The sequence below is a fragment of the Giraffa tippelskirchi genome, chromosome 4, assembly GCF_054371585.1.
Source record: "Giraffa tippelskirchi isolate mGirTip1 chromosome 4, T2T-mGirTip1v1.2.pri, whole genome shotgun sequence".
NCBI lineage: Eukaryota > Metazoa > Chordata > Mammalia > Artiodactyla > Giraffidae > Giraffa > Giraffa tippelskirchi.
Window position 1 is genome coordinate 120316648 of NC_137278.1, and position 17175 is coordinate 120333822.

Consider the following 17175-nt stretch of genomic DNA (forward strand, 5'->3'; position numbering starts at 1 on the left):
GTGAAGATCAGAATTCATGACTCAGAGTTAGACCCCTAAGGAAAAGATTTGAGAAGGGGACATTAAGAAGACTGGAAGTGAAGAAGAATATAATTGTATATTACTAGTAAATATCAGGTGAAAATGAGGGACTAGCTCATATATCGTTTACTCACATGCAATTTTGTACCTTGAAGATGGTTAAGTGTTGTTTGGGCTTGAACACCAACAAATATATAACTGGTTTTTTTTTTTTCTTTCATGCCACTGATATTTGCTTTTATATTAGACATACACACACATGTCTTTTTCTAGCTATATATATATTTGAGTCAGAGGTAGATTCTTACCTACATATATAAGATTCAATCCTGCTTTTTACATTTATATTAGTAATGCTTGTATGTCTTACCTTTTTCAGGACTTGATGTTGAGGAAATCACACATTCACTCATTTTAGAAGCCACTATCTCCAAGTCCTTGAAGGCATCGATGGATTTATTAAAAATTCCAAAGAATTTCTCAGGAGTGAACTGCCTGGGTTCTGGGCTCTTAGATGATTTTTTTACATTCTAGATGAAGAAGAAAAAAAAAAACAACAAGATTAGGTTTTTCAAATAGTCTGCAGATTTAACTAAGGTCAAAATAATAGACTACAAACATGCCCTTGACACATTCAAGTGAAACTGACACTTTTAGACAACTGTGTTTATTTTTTTTAAGTAACATTGTTAATATTTTAGGAACATATCTATTGAGTTAAATTTGAATTAGATTTTTAAAGTCTTTTTTTGCCTCTCCATAGGGAATGTAGGATCTAGTTCTCCAACCAGGGATCAAACCTGTGCCCCCTGAAGTGGAAGCCCAGAGTCTTAAACCACTGGACCACCAGGGAAGACTCTAGACAACCGTTTTAACATTCATAATTCAAACTGGCACTACAGGACAAATGATTCCATGCAGTTCAGTCTGGGGCTCAATTCCGGATAAAAGGAAGAGGGTGGCGGAGAGGGTGAATAAGGTGAAAGCAACATCATGACAATGAAATAATCCTAACAACAAATTACAGACTGTTCTCTTTAGAGATGTTCATTAAAATCATTAGTTCTCATTAAAAATATACACAACACATGCTCCAAATATGCACAAATTAAAAAGTCTAATGATGATAAATACTGGCAAGGACATGGAGCAGAGGGAGTCTCTTACGTACCAGTGGAATGACATAAATTGGCACTTTGATATTAGTAAGGTTAGACATACTCCCATCCTGTGACCCCAAAACTCCACTCCTAGGTAACTACTTTAAGGAAACTCTTGCAACATGTACCAGGAGGCATATTAAGAAAGTTCTTGCCAGAAGTGTTTATAAATTCTTACACCAATCAACAGGAGAGTGGTTTAATAAATAGTGGTATATTGAATCAATGAAATGTTCTATGAACAGTAAAAAAAAAAAAAAAAAAAAATCAACTACAGCTTTAATAATCAATGTGGATATCTTATAACACAGAGTGGAAGAAGCAAGTCTCAAAAGCATAAAAAGAGTATGATTTTCTATAAAATCCCCAAACAAGTCAAAGCTATATTTTAGGAATTCATAAATATATGAAAAGTGCAAGTCGCTCAGTTGTATCTTTGCCACCCCATGGACTATACAGTCCGTGGATTTCTCTAGGCCAGAATACTGAAGTGGGTAGCTTTTCCTTTCTCCAGGGGATCTTCTCAAATATGGTTATCTATAAATAAAAGCAGGCAATAATAATTGGAGTTAACACCTATGTACCACTTACTACATACTACTCTGTTTTATACATGTTAAACTCTGAAACAACTGAGAGATACCACCTGGTATGAATCTCTTGGGTTCTAGCCAAGTGCCATGGTTAGTAAAGGTACACTTTTTGGTATCTGGAATGCTTTTCTAGATAAATTACCATTTGTTGACCAATTAATTCATCTTTCAGGCCCTAGGGCATATCTTATTTTATTCATGACACTTTGTCTGATATACTCTACTTTTTGTGACCTCCACTTATTATTGCCATTAGTACATCATTCACATGGATATGATAAAAAGGGATGCTAACTCTAGGATGTCATTGATTATAAGATACATTCTGATTGGGAAATTAGAAAGTAAAACAGTAGAAATGATGAATTATAGTGATTAGGTTACTGGCATTATGAGAATTTTAAGATTGGAGAGCACAAATGGGATGGAAGTCGGGTCTTAGAGAGTGACTGGAATTTGAATGGAGACAGAGTATTTGACTATTACTACACAGCATCATGGTTAAAGCCTTAGGTTTGAACTTCAATAAGGCCTGTAGGCTAAACCTTGGTTTGTGAACTCTATGCCAAAACAGGTGTCCCAAGAGGTCATTTATTATATAGACACACTGTTATAAAATTTAAAAAAAACTGTTAACATTTTACTTTGCCAAATTTGGTGCTAAAAATTCATCATTAATCACGTAACATCAACTTCTCTTATTGTCCGCATTTTAGGTGTAAAGAAGATGAGCAAAGCTATTACTGAACAAAGCCAGGATTTGACCTCCAGCATCTCATCCTTAGTCTCTAGTGGGTACATTGCTTCTTTAATATGCTTAGAACCCAAAGCACTGCCATACCCATACTCTGAAGTGACAACTAATTATCAAATGACCCAAAGACATTAAAATGCATTTCTTTGTTGTGATATTATTACTATAGATAAGAGGTCAAGTGTTCAATATCGGCAATTTTCCATTTAAAAGTAAATGAACATTGGTAACCTCATAGGAAGGCTATGAGAACCTTATCCATGAGATAAAGTCAGGGTTGTTTTTATAAGTGTATTGTGAATACATTTATTTTTATATTAAGTGACAACATTTAATTGTCTTAATATACATTTCAGTTGTGATATAACTATAAACATTTATTTTCTGTGCTCATCTTCAAAATTTTTTAAATTATAAATTTATAAATTAAAAATCTCACAAACATGTCCCCACCCCTGCCATCACTAATCAGCCATAGGTTACAGAGATGAGTGATAAAAAGCAGTCCCAATACAAAGTTACCTCAAATGAGTGTTCTTCCATGCACTCCACAAGGTCATCAACTATTTTCACAAGTTTGTCTATGATAGAATAATTACTCAAGCCTTCAGAAATATTTGAAAACTTGTCCAGAAGATCAGTCAAGCTGACTGACAGTTGTTCCACCATCTCGCTTATCCAACAATGGCTAGGCTGTAAGAAATTGAAAGAAAAGAAGACAAAGCACCTGTTTTAAGTACAGTCATTGACTGCTGGACAAAAGATTTCCTTATATCAGAATAGGTTAGTTCTTAGACTAATAGGTTAGTTCTTAGACTTTTGTTTATGTCATACCTAACAGCTGTTTCAAAATTTCCAAATGCATAAAGATCAGAGGAAATTGTTGATGGTAAAGATTTTGCCCTTCCATGGAAATAAAATTAAGACAGAGCCCTTGACAAGGTTCAGATACTGCAAAATTTAATTCTATTGAAGCATATTTATTTCTTACTGATTGTATTCAGAAATGAATTTTAGACCCAGAGAAATTAAAAAAAGAATTATAGTGGGAAAGATTCCTATTCTTCAAAGAACTTCCAGTCTTTTGGGGAATTGGAATATGAATCAGTGGATCAATAATAGCTTATTTTTCTCAAGATCTTGAGAGATTTCAAAGCTTCTTCATAGGTCAGTTCCTGTGGGTGTTAAAAAAAAAAAAAAATAGCCCTGACAGAATGTGGTCTGGGAGAGAAGCACTTTTGCTTTAGTGTCAGGACCAGCTACATAATTTGTGGGACTAATAGTAAAACGGAAATGTATTTACTGTTCAAAACGTGTTCAAAAAATGATGAAGAGTTTCACGATGGTGACAGCAGAGCATGAAACCAAGCGAGGAGCCCCACCCGTGAAGCCAGGGGTTAGAAGCTCAAGCCTTGGAGTCAAGCAAAACTGGGTTCAACTCTGGCTGAGAGAATCCCGACAAGCTACATAAATTCTCTGAGCCTCATTTTGCCCCTCTGTAGAAAAGGAATATTGAAAGTAAGGTAGTTCTGAGGAGATGAGGTACATAATTTGAATGTAAGTTTCATGAGGGTAGGATTTTTATAAAATTGTGTTCCCTGTGTGTCCCTGAGACCTAGAATAGTGTCTGGCATATGTGAGTTGCTCAGAAACTAATTGCTTAACTGATATAGAAGTGAAAAAAAATAAGTGAGAAAAAATACTCCATAACAGGGGTCCCACATTTTCTGGAAAGGGCTAGACGGCAAATATTTTCAAGCTTTGTATGCCAAGAGGCAAAAATCAAGAATATTGTGTAAGTCCAGTTATATAAGAGAAAATGAATTTCCACCCATTCTTATTACTGTTTAAAATGTAATGATTATAATTGGATATAATTTCTTTTGCATAATTAATAATTTAGCTTCTTTTGTAACACAGGTTTAGCAATAAGAAGAATGGAATTCTTTATTTTGGGTCAATATTTTTGTTCACTTAGGGTTAAAAGCATTCTCTATTATCAAGTAGACTGTAAATGTTCATCGGTAAAAAGACAAACTCAGCTGGCTGTACATGTAATATCAGCAACAGACTGGATCTGGTCTATAGAGTGTAGTTTGCCAACCCCTCTTATACATTACTGCAGATAAATAAAGGTTTAGATTATTAGGGAAAACTTCTTAGTATATTAGAATAAATTATAACATTTTTAAAAATTAATGTGACATCACTTAAAATATAATACTTGGAAATTTATATACTTTGTATACTGTAATATTCTCTTTTCTCTTATAAAGAACTTTGAAGTCTAGGTTCTGATTTATATTTTTAACTCTGTTAAAATGTTATAATGAAAAAAATAAGACAGTTATTAGACAAAGGTAAAATGGTCTTGGCTTATTAAGATCTCACATAATTTTAAATTATTTCTATTGTAATAAAAATACATAATCAGAGAGGGTAACTGACGCCATGTAAAATAAATAAAACCCACTACACTTTATTTTTCTACTTACCAGCAGAATATCTCCGTGGGGGAAAGTCATGTAATTCGTGTTTTCTAAATTATACAAGAGAGCCATTTTACATTTATTTAATAGAACAATTTTAATTAATATGACTCAGCCAAAGGGTAAACTGGTTTCTCTACAATAGGTACCTTGCAATTTCTGGAAGCATTAAATGCCATTCAAAACTTTTAGGGAGTGTTGGCTCTGGCTTCAGATAAGTAGAATAAACAAACTCCTAGTGGGAATTAGTTCAATTTGGCCATTTCATTTGACTCACTAACCAAGTTCTCAAAGACTGTTTCCAAAATATGCTGAGAATGAACTCTTTGTTTTATAAAATCAGTGCTTATCTTAAGCACATGCAAGTTCATATTTGCATCATTAACAAGTCTCTTTACAAGCTCTCAGTCTTTCTTTGGAGGCTGATTGCTCTACCAAGTTTCCCTCCATTTAGACAGCAATAATTCCCTTTAGATAGTCATCCCTATCAGCAAGAGGCAGATTTCCTAGGATATGGGAAACAGCACATTCTGTAAATACTGCTTTAGTAGTACTTATATGGTAGAACAGCCTTCACCAATTAGTTCATCCCACTGAAACTGTGCAAATTTTTCCATGGCAAGTACAGCTCATGTATTAATCTTTTCAAACTCTGTCCTTGCTCCACTTTATGAATAAGCTCGCTTGTCCTTCTCTCTGATTCTCTGATGTGTAGTAACCAAAATCAAATTCCCCTATTCTGAATTAAGGTATTGGGGTCTTTGCCTTAAATGAACAGGTTGTTTTTTCTTTTTGTTTTTTGTTTGTTTGTTGCTTTTTTGTGGTTAAAGCAGAAAGGAGTTTGTTTATATGTTTCTTAGTTTTCAACTGGGAATTCTGGGGTGCTTACTGTCACTTCTGTTTATCTCTATCTTCAACTGAACTCTGTGTTTACATTCCTCATTCAAGTTCTTACTTAGCTATGACTACTCGCCCCATGGCCACCCACCCTTGTTTTCACATACCTAATCAACAGTCCAAGCAATCAACTTTTCCCAGAAACATTTTCAACTCTAAACCTGTAATTTCTTACTGTTAAATCATGGAAATCCCACAATCAAATCCTAGCCCAATATCAGCCCCTTTAAGGTTATGAAAAATTCATTAATATTTGACATAAACATCGAGACTACACTGCTGAAAAATATATTTCTAAACACCTTTAACTGTATTTCATTCATTATATATTCTTGCATAATTTTCTTGGAAAAGACTATAATCAATTCAAAGTTATTTCTTTTCACTAATCTGTTTAAACAGCTATATTTTAGCTTTTAAAGTTTGTTGAATTTAGGAAAGATAAAACTGAGGTGAAATTTCTAATTTCTAAATTTAATATTAAATATCAGCCAGTTTTAACTTGTCTGCCTACAAGAAAGGAAACCAGCCTTGACTAGAACATCAAGCAGTTTTCCATTCTCTTTTTAATTAAATATAGTCAATGATTTGCAGACAGCAAAACACAGTGACCTAAATATTTGATTTGTGAGATGATATGAAGTCTGTTTTTCAACTCTTACAAGATTATTATGATTAGGAAATAGATAATTAAAAGTGTGCAGTTCACAAATTTAAATTTTTCCTTTGCCTTAATAAACAGGCATTACTGTCACTCATCTTTGAGAGACCATTTTAAACAGTTTTATATTGCATAGCTATTAACTCACAATATATATTAGAACAATGTAAGATATAAATAATATTCTCTATTTCACTAGAAGAATGTGAAAGATTAGTAAAGTTGATAGAGTCAAACAGAATGTCAAAGAGGTGATGTAAAGAGTATGTTTCAAATTCCTGAAGTACATATAATGTTTTATTCACCCAAATACACACAAAAAGAAATATAGTTTTTTGCTTTGAAAGGGAAAGCTTGTCTGGATCTTCCTTGAATTCATACTCTTAATTTCTTACCTTCGTTTTTGGTAGCCTCTGTCTTACATTTTCTGGATCAATTATAACAGCTCTACTTTGGATTATTGGAGCAACATATGCTTTCTATTCATGTTTGTGTGTGTATATATAAATGATATATAACATGTATCATTCTAGAATGCTAACTGAATCGATGACATTGAATCAATGTCCTTGAACTGCTCACATGCCACCACCACAGAAGTTTTGGGTAAAAACTATGAACTTCCTAAGGATTTTAAAGTACCATAAGCACCAAATTAATGATAAGATTAAAAAAAAATAACTATGATTGAAAGCATTCTAAACATAATTAAGAATATGATCACTTCCAAAAACCAACAATGAAAACTCACACATTCACACAAATTTAAAATAGATGATATGTGAATTTCACAGGATATGTGATATAATATCTCTGCAGACCTGGAACTGGTAAATTTGAGATCGTGGCTGAAATAAAAACATCCGAGAGACTTATTAACTCTGGCCTGCCTTCTTCTCTCCATCCCCTGGTTTCATTTAAGAAACTGTTCTGATTTCTTAAAAAAAAAAAAAAAAAAGAAACTGTTCTGGTTTATTAGCTGAAAACATTTGACACAGTATTCTGAATCAGTCTTAGATGAAGAGTCTCCAAGAGCAGTCCAGAAGCCTTTTGGAACTAGAATCTGAAAGTGGACAAAACACACACTAATGTTTCTTCACGGATGTACTTGGCACTACTTTTCCATTTAGTAACTGTTCTTTGAGAGATATGTGTCTGCTTCGTCAGGAAGCCTCATGGAGGTATGTGCACTGTGAGGAAATTCTCCACAAAGGAGCTGGGATAAAACACCCATTAGAGATTCTGAGGGAGCAAACCCCTGGCTCATAAACTATGAGGCTTCTGAGGAATATTCACAATGAGTCTCACCCCATCTTCTAATCCAACTAATCTAATTACCAGCATTACCGCCCAGTTTGATTGTTTCTGTTTTGTTTTCTTTTATGTGTCAACCTTCAATCTTGCCAGAATTAGAAGTATGAATGCCCACAGGCACAAAGCACTCCTTTCTTTCCTCTTGTGCTTCCAGCATTTACCTCCTGGCTGGTCAGTCAAAAAGAATCTAGCACCATGCCACTAGAATCACAATGGTTTAGATCTGGAAGAAATGCTAAAAGGCCATCTGGTCCAGCCCCACCAATTTCATAAATGGGAAAATCAAGGAAGGCCTCCAGCAGTGAAGTGGTTCACCAAGGTTACACAACAAATTTAAAACAAATATTAGAAACCAAAACTCCCAAGCACTCGCCTAGTTCTTTCATCAGTAAATACAGTCAAAACACATACAGCTGCTGCACTTTCTTCTGCTGGGTTCTCCATGACTCATGTGGTCCCACTTTTGGAGACACACTGGTCCTTAAACTCAATTAAAAGATAACTTAGGAATTAGAGATGGCTCTGTATCATTTCAGTGAATCCAGAACTGTATTATAGGAACCAGATTTCTTCTACTAACTGTTGCAACCAAACAGCAAATGCTAATTGCTTTCAGTGGGCTTCCCTGGTGGCTCAGCTGGTAAAGAATCCACCTGCAATGCAGGAGACCAAGGTTGGATCCTTGGGTCAGGAAGATCCCCTGGAGAAAGGAATAGCAACACACTTTAGTATTCTTGCCTGGGAAATCCCATGGGCAAAGAAGCCTGGGTGGGCTACAGTCCATGGGGTCACAAGAGTTGGACACAAGTTAGCTACTAAACCATCACCATCAATTGACTTTAACGGACTCTCCTTACTCCTTCCGGTTTTTACTCTTAGGACTAGAAAGCAGACACTCCTTGCCAATCTCAAACATTTCATGGGCAGGCAGATTTAAAACATTCCTACAAAAACACTTTGTAAAATATTGTGTGCTCATGTTACTGCTGTAGAGTCTCCAAAACCTTAACTCCTTTTTTGAGCTGGGTTTTGTCATGATTTATTTTAGTCCTCTCTCTAAACAATTAATTTGGGTCTTCAGTGTTCACTGCAGACATCTAACTGCATTTTCTCGCTTTAGAGTAGAAACCTCAATCTGATTAAGATGGTAATCAGTCCAAACACTATAAATGCATGTTGTTTCCCCAGGCAGGCCTATAAATGGCCTCTGGGCCAGATACCAAATAGCACCAGGAAGAAAGGTCAACGTAGGAGATGAGGGCAACTGGGATGAACTAGAGGCTGAGTCTAGCCCTAACTCTGTTAGCACACTTTGTGATTTTAGGCAAGTCACTTAATCTATTCAGAGCATCAGTTTCTCTGTCTCTAAAATATCTCTGTCTAATCTGTGTGAGCTAATAGCAGGGGCCATTAGCCACCTTCAGCTACTCATCACTTAAAATGTGGCCAGTATGACTGAGGAACTAAAATATCAATTTTGCTTAACTAATTCAACATGTTGAAAGTTAAAAAAATCATTACTTGATTTGGTGACTGGAACACTTTTAAGAATCTTTGGAAAAGCTTAGGTATGTGAATCTGTGTTTTCAATTGTCAATTTGATAAAATTCTAAATGAGTAAATATTTCTGATGAAAATTTAGTGTCTGAACTGGAGTGTACTGTAGATATGAAATACACAGTGGATTCTGAATAAATATTAAATATTAAAATATGTTGATAATTTTATATGGTTTACAAGGTACAGCGATAACATTTTGAATATATTAGACTAATAAACTGTATTATAATTTTTCATGTTCCTTTTTTTTCTTTGTTTCAATGCAGCTACTGGACAATTTAACATTACATATGTGGCTTCTGGGCTTCCCAGGTGGCTCTGTGGTAAAGAATCTGCCAGCCAAGATCTCAGCAGACACGGGTTTGATCCTTGGGTCAGGAAGATCCCTTAGAGACGGAAATGGCAATCCACTCCAGTATTCATGTTTGGAAAATCCCATGGACAAAGGAGCCTGGTGGGCTACAGTCCATGGGGTCACAAGAGTCAGACAGGAGTGAACAATTTAACAACATGTGGCTTCTATGCTATTTCTTTCAGGTAGTAATGGTCTAGATGTTCTGAAAGTATCTTAATATAATCACTTACTTATTAAGATGGGCCCTGTAGTTTGAGTATACAAAAGAGCCACCTAACAAATAGTATTTAATGTTACGTTTTATTCATTTACCTAACATTTTATACTTATTCCTTTGAAATAAATATTATATGAGAGCTAGAAGTAGACAACTACAGTGTCTACCTGACTGACTTCCATTTCTATAGTAAGCATTTCAAATCATAGGGGTGGATCCTCAGGATCCACAATTGCAAACAGTGACCTTGCCCAGCAGCCACAGCTGACTGGACAATAGTGGCCTCCTGAGACAAATGGTCAATCGGAAAGTCTCTCCCCCAAATAGGCAGTAGTGATAAGAACTGATAACTAGTCTCTGAGCAGGGTCAAAACTGTAATATGTAAGTGTGGGAGCTCTGGGCAGCCATTACACCACCAGGTGACTGAAAACACACAAAAAATTCTGCACAGGCGAAACAGAACAAGGCAGAGATGCAGAAAAGGGAAAAGGAAAACCTGGAGGCTTTCCAATCCCAGTCTGAGCCCCTTCCATGAAGCCTGGCTGCATCCCTCCCCTTGACTTGAAATGCTATTCTTCAGTACCTTTACAGAAATGGGACTTTTTTTTTTTTTTTTGATGAAGCTTGAGTTCATTACTGTTAGCGAGAACCAAAGGAATCTAAACAAATAAGGTAGGCTCCCTCAAGATTTGGAAATCAGACATTTTTTAGCCTGCAGTTAAATGTTTACTGGTAAGTAGCTTTTGAGTGGCTAAGACTGCTAAGTCGCTTCAGTCGTGTCCGACTCTGTGTGACCCCATAGACGGCAGCCCACCAGGCTCCACTGTCCCTGGGATTCTCCAGGCAAGAATACTGGAGTGGTTTGCCATTTCCTTCTCCAGTGCATGAAAGGGAAAAGTGAAAGTGAAGTCGCTCAGTTGTGTCTACTACCTGCTCAAATGGTAAGGAAATACAACAGAGTGAAAGGTTTGATTCCTAATCTTTAGATAAATACACTAAAAAGAGAAAATATGACAACAAAATAATTGTGAGGACATAGAACAACTATTGCATGTACACTATATCTTGGGTTTTTCACATCTTAATCATTTCTCACAACAATACTATGAGACAGATCCATAACACATACAATTTTAAATAGCTGTGTAAGCAATATATGATCAACTACCCCAAATGATTAGTTTTGAGACAAATTCTATAGAAACTGAGAGATAATAAAGTAACAGATGAGGTCCACAGAACAGATACCACATCAGTATTGCTCATCACTTTGTCCCACACAAGCACCAAGCAGAAGCACAGATTAGGGGTGATGTCAGTTTTTCCTGGCCAATGATACAGGGCAGAGAGCATGGTCTGGGACAGTAGGAAACGGTCTAATGAGAAATAGGGATCTTAAGCTGACCTTGGAGGAGATGACCACTAAGATGCATTCAGTACCAGGATATTGCAAAATTCTGTGGATAGAATTTGGATGAGTGGATGCGTGAGGAAAGAACATTCCTAGCAAAGGGAGGCTATACCATGCAGTCTTGGAATTGAGAATAGAAGAGAATGGCAACCCACTCCAGTATTCTTACCTGGAGAATTCCACAGACAGAGGAGCCTGGAGGGCTAATAGGTTTGCAAAGAGTTGGACAAGACTGAGTGACTAACACTTTCACTTCAAGGTGATTCTAGGAGGGTGGGACTCACCTGACTGGATGACAAGTTTGTGTTGCAGAATAATGGGCATTAAGATGAGGTGGTTGGGGTGGGGCAAGAAGGTTATTATGGAAGGTTATGAACATCAGACTCAGGAATCCGGCTTTCATCCTTCAATCATTGGGAATAGTGAGAAAGTTCTTGATTAAGGAAATGACTCAATTAAAAGTAGTAGGGTAACAGAAGGCTCATGGAAATCATGATTTCTCAAAATAGCAGGATATTACTCTTAGACCTAAAACTTTTTACGAAATGCATACATATCTAAAAGAAGATGAGTAAAACACTGAGGTGCAAATACTGTGTGATAAGTTACAGTCACTCACCGCATCATCATAATCTTATAGATTCTATTCGATTGGTACTTCAGGGAAATTACAAGTGATTACATCTTAGAGAACTTTCCTCCTTCCTTCCATCTTCACTTTCAGCACATAAGTGCCTATCATACATTGAGTACAAAAGAAGCAGGGCAAACGCTAACAGAGTTTTGTTAAGAGGACACACTGGTCATAGCAAACACCCTCTTCCAACAACACAAGAGAAGACTCTACACATGGACATCACCAGATGATCAATACTGAAATCAGACTGATTATGTTCTTTGCAGCTGAAGATGGAGAAGCTCTATACAGTCAGCAAAAATAAGGCCTAGAGCTGACTATGGCTCAGATCATGAGCTTCTTATTGTAAAATCCCGATTTAAATTGAACAAAGTAGGGAAAACCACTAGGTCATTCAGGAATGATCTAAATCAAATCCCTTATCATTTACAGAGGAAGTGACAAATAGATTCATCGGATTAGATCTGATAAACAAAGTGCCTGAAGAACTATCGATGGAGGTTCCTAACACTGTACAGGAGATGGTGACCAAAACCACCCCCAAAAAAAAGAAATGCAAGAAAGCAAAATGACTGTCTGAGGAAGCCTTACAAATAGCTGAGGAAAGAATTGAAAGGCAAAGGAGAAAGGGAAAGACATACCCACTGAATGCAGAGTTCCAGAGAATAGTGAGGAGATACAAGAAAGCCTTCTTAAGTTGAACAATGCAAAGAAATAGAGGAAAACAATAGAATGGGAAAAACTAGAAATCTCTTTAAGAAAGTTGGAGATATCAAGGGAACATTTCATGCAAAGATGGGCAAAATAAAGGACAGAAATGATAAGGACCTAAAAGAAGCAGACGAGATTAAGAAGAGGTGGCAAGAATACACAGAAGAATTATTCAAAAAAGATCTTAATGAACCAAATAACTATGATGGTGTGGTCACTCACCTAGAGCCAGACATCCTGGAGTGCAAAGTCAAGTGGGCCTTAGGAAGCATTACTATGAACAAAGCTAGTGGAGGTGATGGAATTCTAGCTGAGCTATTTCAAATCCTAAAAGATGATGCTACAAATCTGGAAAATTCAGCAATGGCCACAGGGCTGGAAAAGGTCAATTTTCATTCCAATCCAAAGAAGGACAATGCCAAAGAATGTTCAAACTACCATACAATTGTGCTCATTTCACATGCTAGCAAGATTATGCTTACAATCATTCAAGCTAGGCTTCAGCAGTATGTGAACTAAGAACTTCCAGGTGTACGAGCTGTATTTAGAAAAGGTAGAGGGGCCAGATATTATATTGCCAATATCTGCTTGGAACATAGAAAAAGCAAGGGAATTCCAAAAAAAATCTGATTCATTGACTGTGCTAAAGCCTTTGATTCTGTGGATCACAAAAAACTGTGGAAAATTCTTTAAGAGGTGGGAATACCAGACCACCTTACCTGCCTCCTGAGAAACCAAATGCAGGTCAAGAAGCAACAGTAAGAACCAGACATGGAACAATGGACTGGTTCAAAATTGGGAAAGAAGTATGTCAACACTGTGTAATGTCACCCTGCTTATTTAACTTATATGCAGAGTACATCATGTGAAATGCAGGGCAGGAAGATTCAAAAGCTGGAATCCAGATTGCCGGGAGAAATATCAACAACCTCAGATATGCAGATGATACCAGTCTAATGGTGGAAAGCTAAGAGGAACTAAAGAGCCTCTGATGAAGGTGAAAGAGAAGAGTGAAAATGCTGACTTAAAACTCAATATTCAAAAAACTAAGATCATGGTATCTGGTTCCATCACTTCATGGCAAATAGATGGGGAAAAAGTGGAAACAGTGGCGGATTTTGCTTTCTTGGGTGCGAAAATCACTGCAAATGGTGACTGCAGCCACAAAATTAAAAGACGCTTGCTCTTTGGAAGAAAAGTTATGACAAACCTAGACAGCATATGAAAAAGCAGAGATATCAATTTGCAAGTTTTGTAGAGTCAAAGCTATGGTTTTTCCAGTGGTCATGTAAGGATGTGAGAGTTGAACCATAAACAAGGCTGAGCACTGAAGAATTGATGCTTTCAAACTGTGGTACTGGAGAAGATTCTTGAGAGTCCCTTGGGTAGCAAGGAGATCAAACCAGTCAACCCTAAAGGAAATCAACCCTGAATATTCATTGGAAGGACTGATGCTGAAGCTCCAATACTTTGGCCACGTGATGCTAAAAGCCCACTCATTAGAAAAGACCCTGATGCTGGGAAAGACTGAGGGCAGGAGAAGAAGGGGATGACAGAGGATTAGATGGTTGGATAGCATCACTGACTCAAAGGACATGAGTTTGAGCAAACTCCAGGAGATAGTGATGGACAGGGAAGCCTGGCATGCTGCATTTCATGCAGTTGCAAAGTCAGACACGATTGAGCAACTGAACAATAGTCATACATTGGACAGTGAGAATGCACAAGCAAAATTATACAATTCCTGCCCTCAGGAAGTTTATAGGTAAATAGAAGATTACAACTAAATAATTGCACAAATAAACAAAAACATTCTGAGGAGTACTATTAAAAGTTTCTAATATGAGGGTATGGCTTCCTAAAGGAGAGCGAAGGCTTCCTTAAAGAAGTGCAATTGAAAATGAACTTGTCAGACAAACAACAAATGCTTGAGAGGGTGCAGAACAAAGGAAATTCTCCAATGCTGTTGTGGGAATGTAAGTTGGTGCAGCCTCTGTAGAAAACAATATGGAGGTTCCTCAGTACTCTTGCCTGGAAAATCCCATGGATGGAGGAGCCTGGTAGGCTGCAGTCCATGGGGTTGCTAAGAGTCGGACACGACTGAGTGACTTCACTTTCACTTTTCACTTTCATGCATTGGAGAAGGAAATGGCAACCCACTCCAGTGTTCTTGCCTGGAGAATCCCAGGGATGGCAGAGCCTGCTGGGCTGCCATCTATGGGATCGCACAGAGTCGGGCACGACTGAGGTGACTTAGCAGTAGCAGAAAACTAAAAATCGAGCTACCATATGATCTTTAGCAATCCCACTCCTGGGCATATACCTGGGCAAAACTACAATTCAAAAACATACATGCACCCCTGTGTTCATAGCAGCACTGTTTACAACAGCCAAGACAGGGAAAGAACCTGAATGTCCATCAACAGAGGAATGGAGAAAGAAGATGTGGTGCATAAACACAATGGAATACTAAGTCATAAAAAAGAAAAAAACAATGCCATTTGCATGGATGAAACTAGAGATTATCACACTAAGTGAAGTAAGTCAGAAAGAGAAAGGCAAATATCATGACATCACTTATATGTGGAATCTAAAATATGACACAAATGAACCTATCTATGAAACAGAAACAGACTCACAGGCATAGTGATCAGACCTGTGGTTGCCAGGACAGAAACGGGGAGGGAATGAGGGGTGGGGAGATGCAAATTATTACATGTAAAATGGATAAACAACAAGGTCCTATTGTATATCACAGAGAACTATATCCAATATTCTCGATTAACCATAATGGAAAAAATATTAATGTATATTGATATAAAACTGAGTCATTTTGCTATACAGCAAAGATTGACACAACATTTATAAATCAACTACTGCTGTTCAGTCACTAAGTCGTGTTCTACCCTTTGTGACCCCATGGACTGCAGCACACCAGGCTTCCCTGTCCTCTATCTCCTGGAAATAATCAACTATACTTCAATTTAAAAAATTAAAAAAAAAAAAAAGAAAAATCATAGAAGAAAAAAAAAGAAAATGAAAGAGGAGTTATCTAAAGAAAAGAATTGACCAGCACACTAGGTTCAGAGAAAGACATGCAGGAAAGGAACAGGGGCAGCAGGGAACACGTGAGGCTGCAGGACTGAAAAAGAATCTGGAAAGGTGCCAGATCACCAGAGTCTTGGAGGCCATGTTTAAGGAGCTTCTTTTCCTAAGAGTAACCGTTCAAAGTATATGAAGAGGAGGGATAAAATGACCAGGTCTGTTTGTTTTGAAGAACCACTGTCTTTTAAAGAAGAGTTGAAATATCAAGTAATAAATCCTTGACTGGTGAGGGAGATGAGAAGACCCAGAGGGGGCAGACCAGCAAAAAAAGGTATGAATAGTTGAGAAAGTGAAATCGTCCAGAAGGGAGGAAGGGTGCTGCAAAAGGGAGATAGCTGGGAGCCATATTTTTAGAATAACATCATGTATTGCCAATGACTTCTTTGTTTAACCTTGACTTAAATAAAAAAACAAAAAACTGACATGACAGTAAAGACTGGTTCATGTAAAAATCATTAATAGATACTGAACCTACAAGAGAAACTTTGATGAAGAAATGTACATGGTCTTCAAGTATCTTCCCAAAGATTGCTGCTTAGTTGTTAATGAGTAAATACACAGGAATAGTGGGTCACCTGAACCAGGAGATTAAAACAAGCAGCACTACAGGGAGATGGACACTGTGCCTCTGGGTGTGATAACTAGAGGACACATCATTCCTTAATGTAGCATCACACCTTGGGATGCTTATTCTGACAAGACGGTTGGATGGCATCACTGACTCAATGGACATGAGTTTGAGCAAGCTCCGGAAGAGGCCTGGCATGCTGCAGTCCATGGAGTTGCAGAGTCAGACAGGACTGAGTGACTGAACAACAACAACAGGCTGAAATTAAACACCTTCCCTCTAGTTCCTAAACTCCCTCTCATAAGGATTTATGTGATTAGATTCGGTCCACCTCGATTTTCCCAGGATACCTTCCCCATCCTCAGATCCTTAATTAAATCTGCAAAGACTCTTTGCCATGGAAGGTAATATAGTCACAGCATGAGACATCTTTGGGGGACCATTATTCTGCTGATCATACATAGTATCAAAATGCAAATCATGATGTTGGATTAGATCTTGTACCAGAAGAAAAATGTGCCAGAAAAATTAGGTAACATTGAAATACAGCCAACAGATTGAAGTATTTTAGTTACTGCTAAATTTATTCAAGTGGACAACTGTGGTTATGTAAGAGAAAATACTCAGGAAACACACACTTAAGTATTTAGGGGTAAACAGTCATTTTGTATATAATTTACTCAAGGGGTTTAGGTATGTGCATACACAAAGCAAGCATTTA

The 17175-nt window shown here is 37.1% G+C and overlaps 1 protein-coding gene across 5 annotated transcripts in view; it reads right to left on the reverse strand.

Moving 5' to 3' along the window:
• The window catches only part of KITLG (KIT ligand), a 99166-nt gene that overhangs the window by 23673 nt on the left and 58318 nt on the right, over positions 1-17175 (reverse strand). For 4 of the 5 annotated variants that reach the window (XM_081483551.1, XM_081483554.1, XM_081483553.1 and 1 more), the window contains exons 4-5: positions 3051-3221; positions 392-551 (exon numbers count right to left, since the gene is read on the reverse strand). In XM_081483551.1, the coding sequence (XP_081339677.1) occupies positions 392-551; positions 3051-3221 (331 nt within the window). Of the gene's footprint in view, positions 1-391; positions 552-3050; positions 3222-5023; positions 5068-17175 lie in introns of all 5 variants that reach the window. The other variant, XM_081483555.1, reaches the window with a different exon arrangement.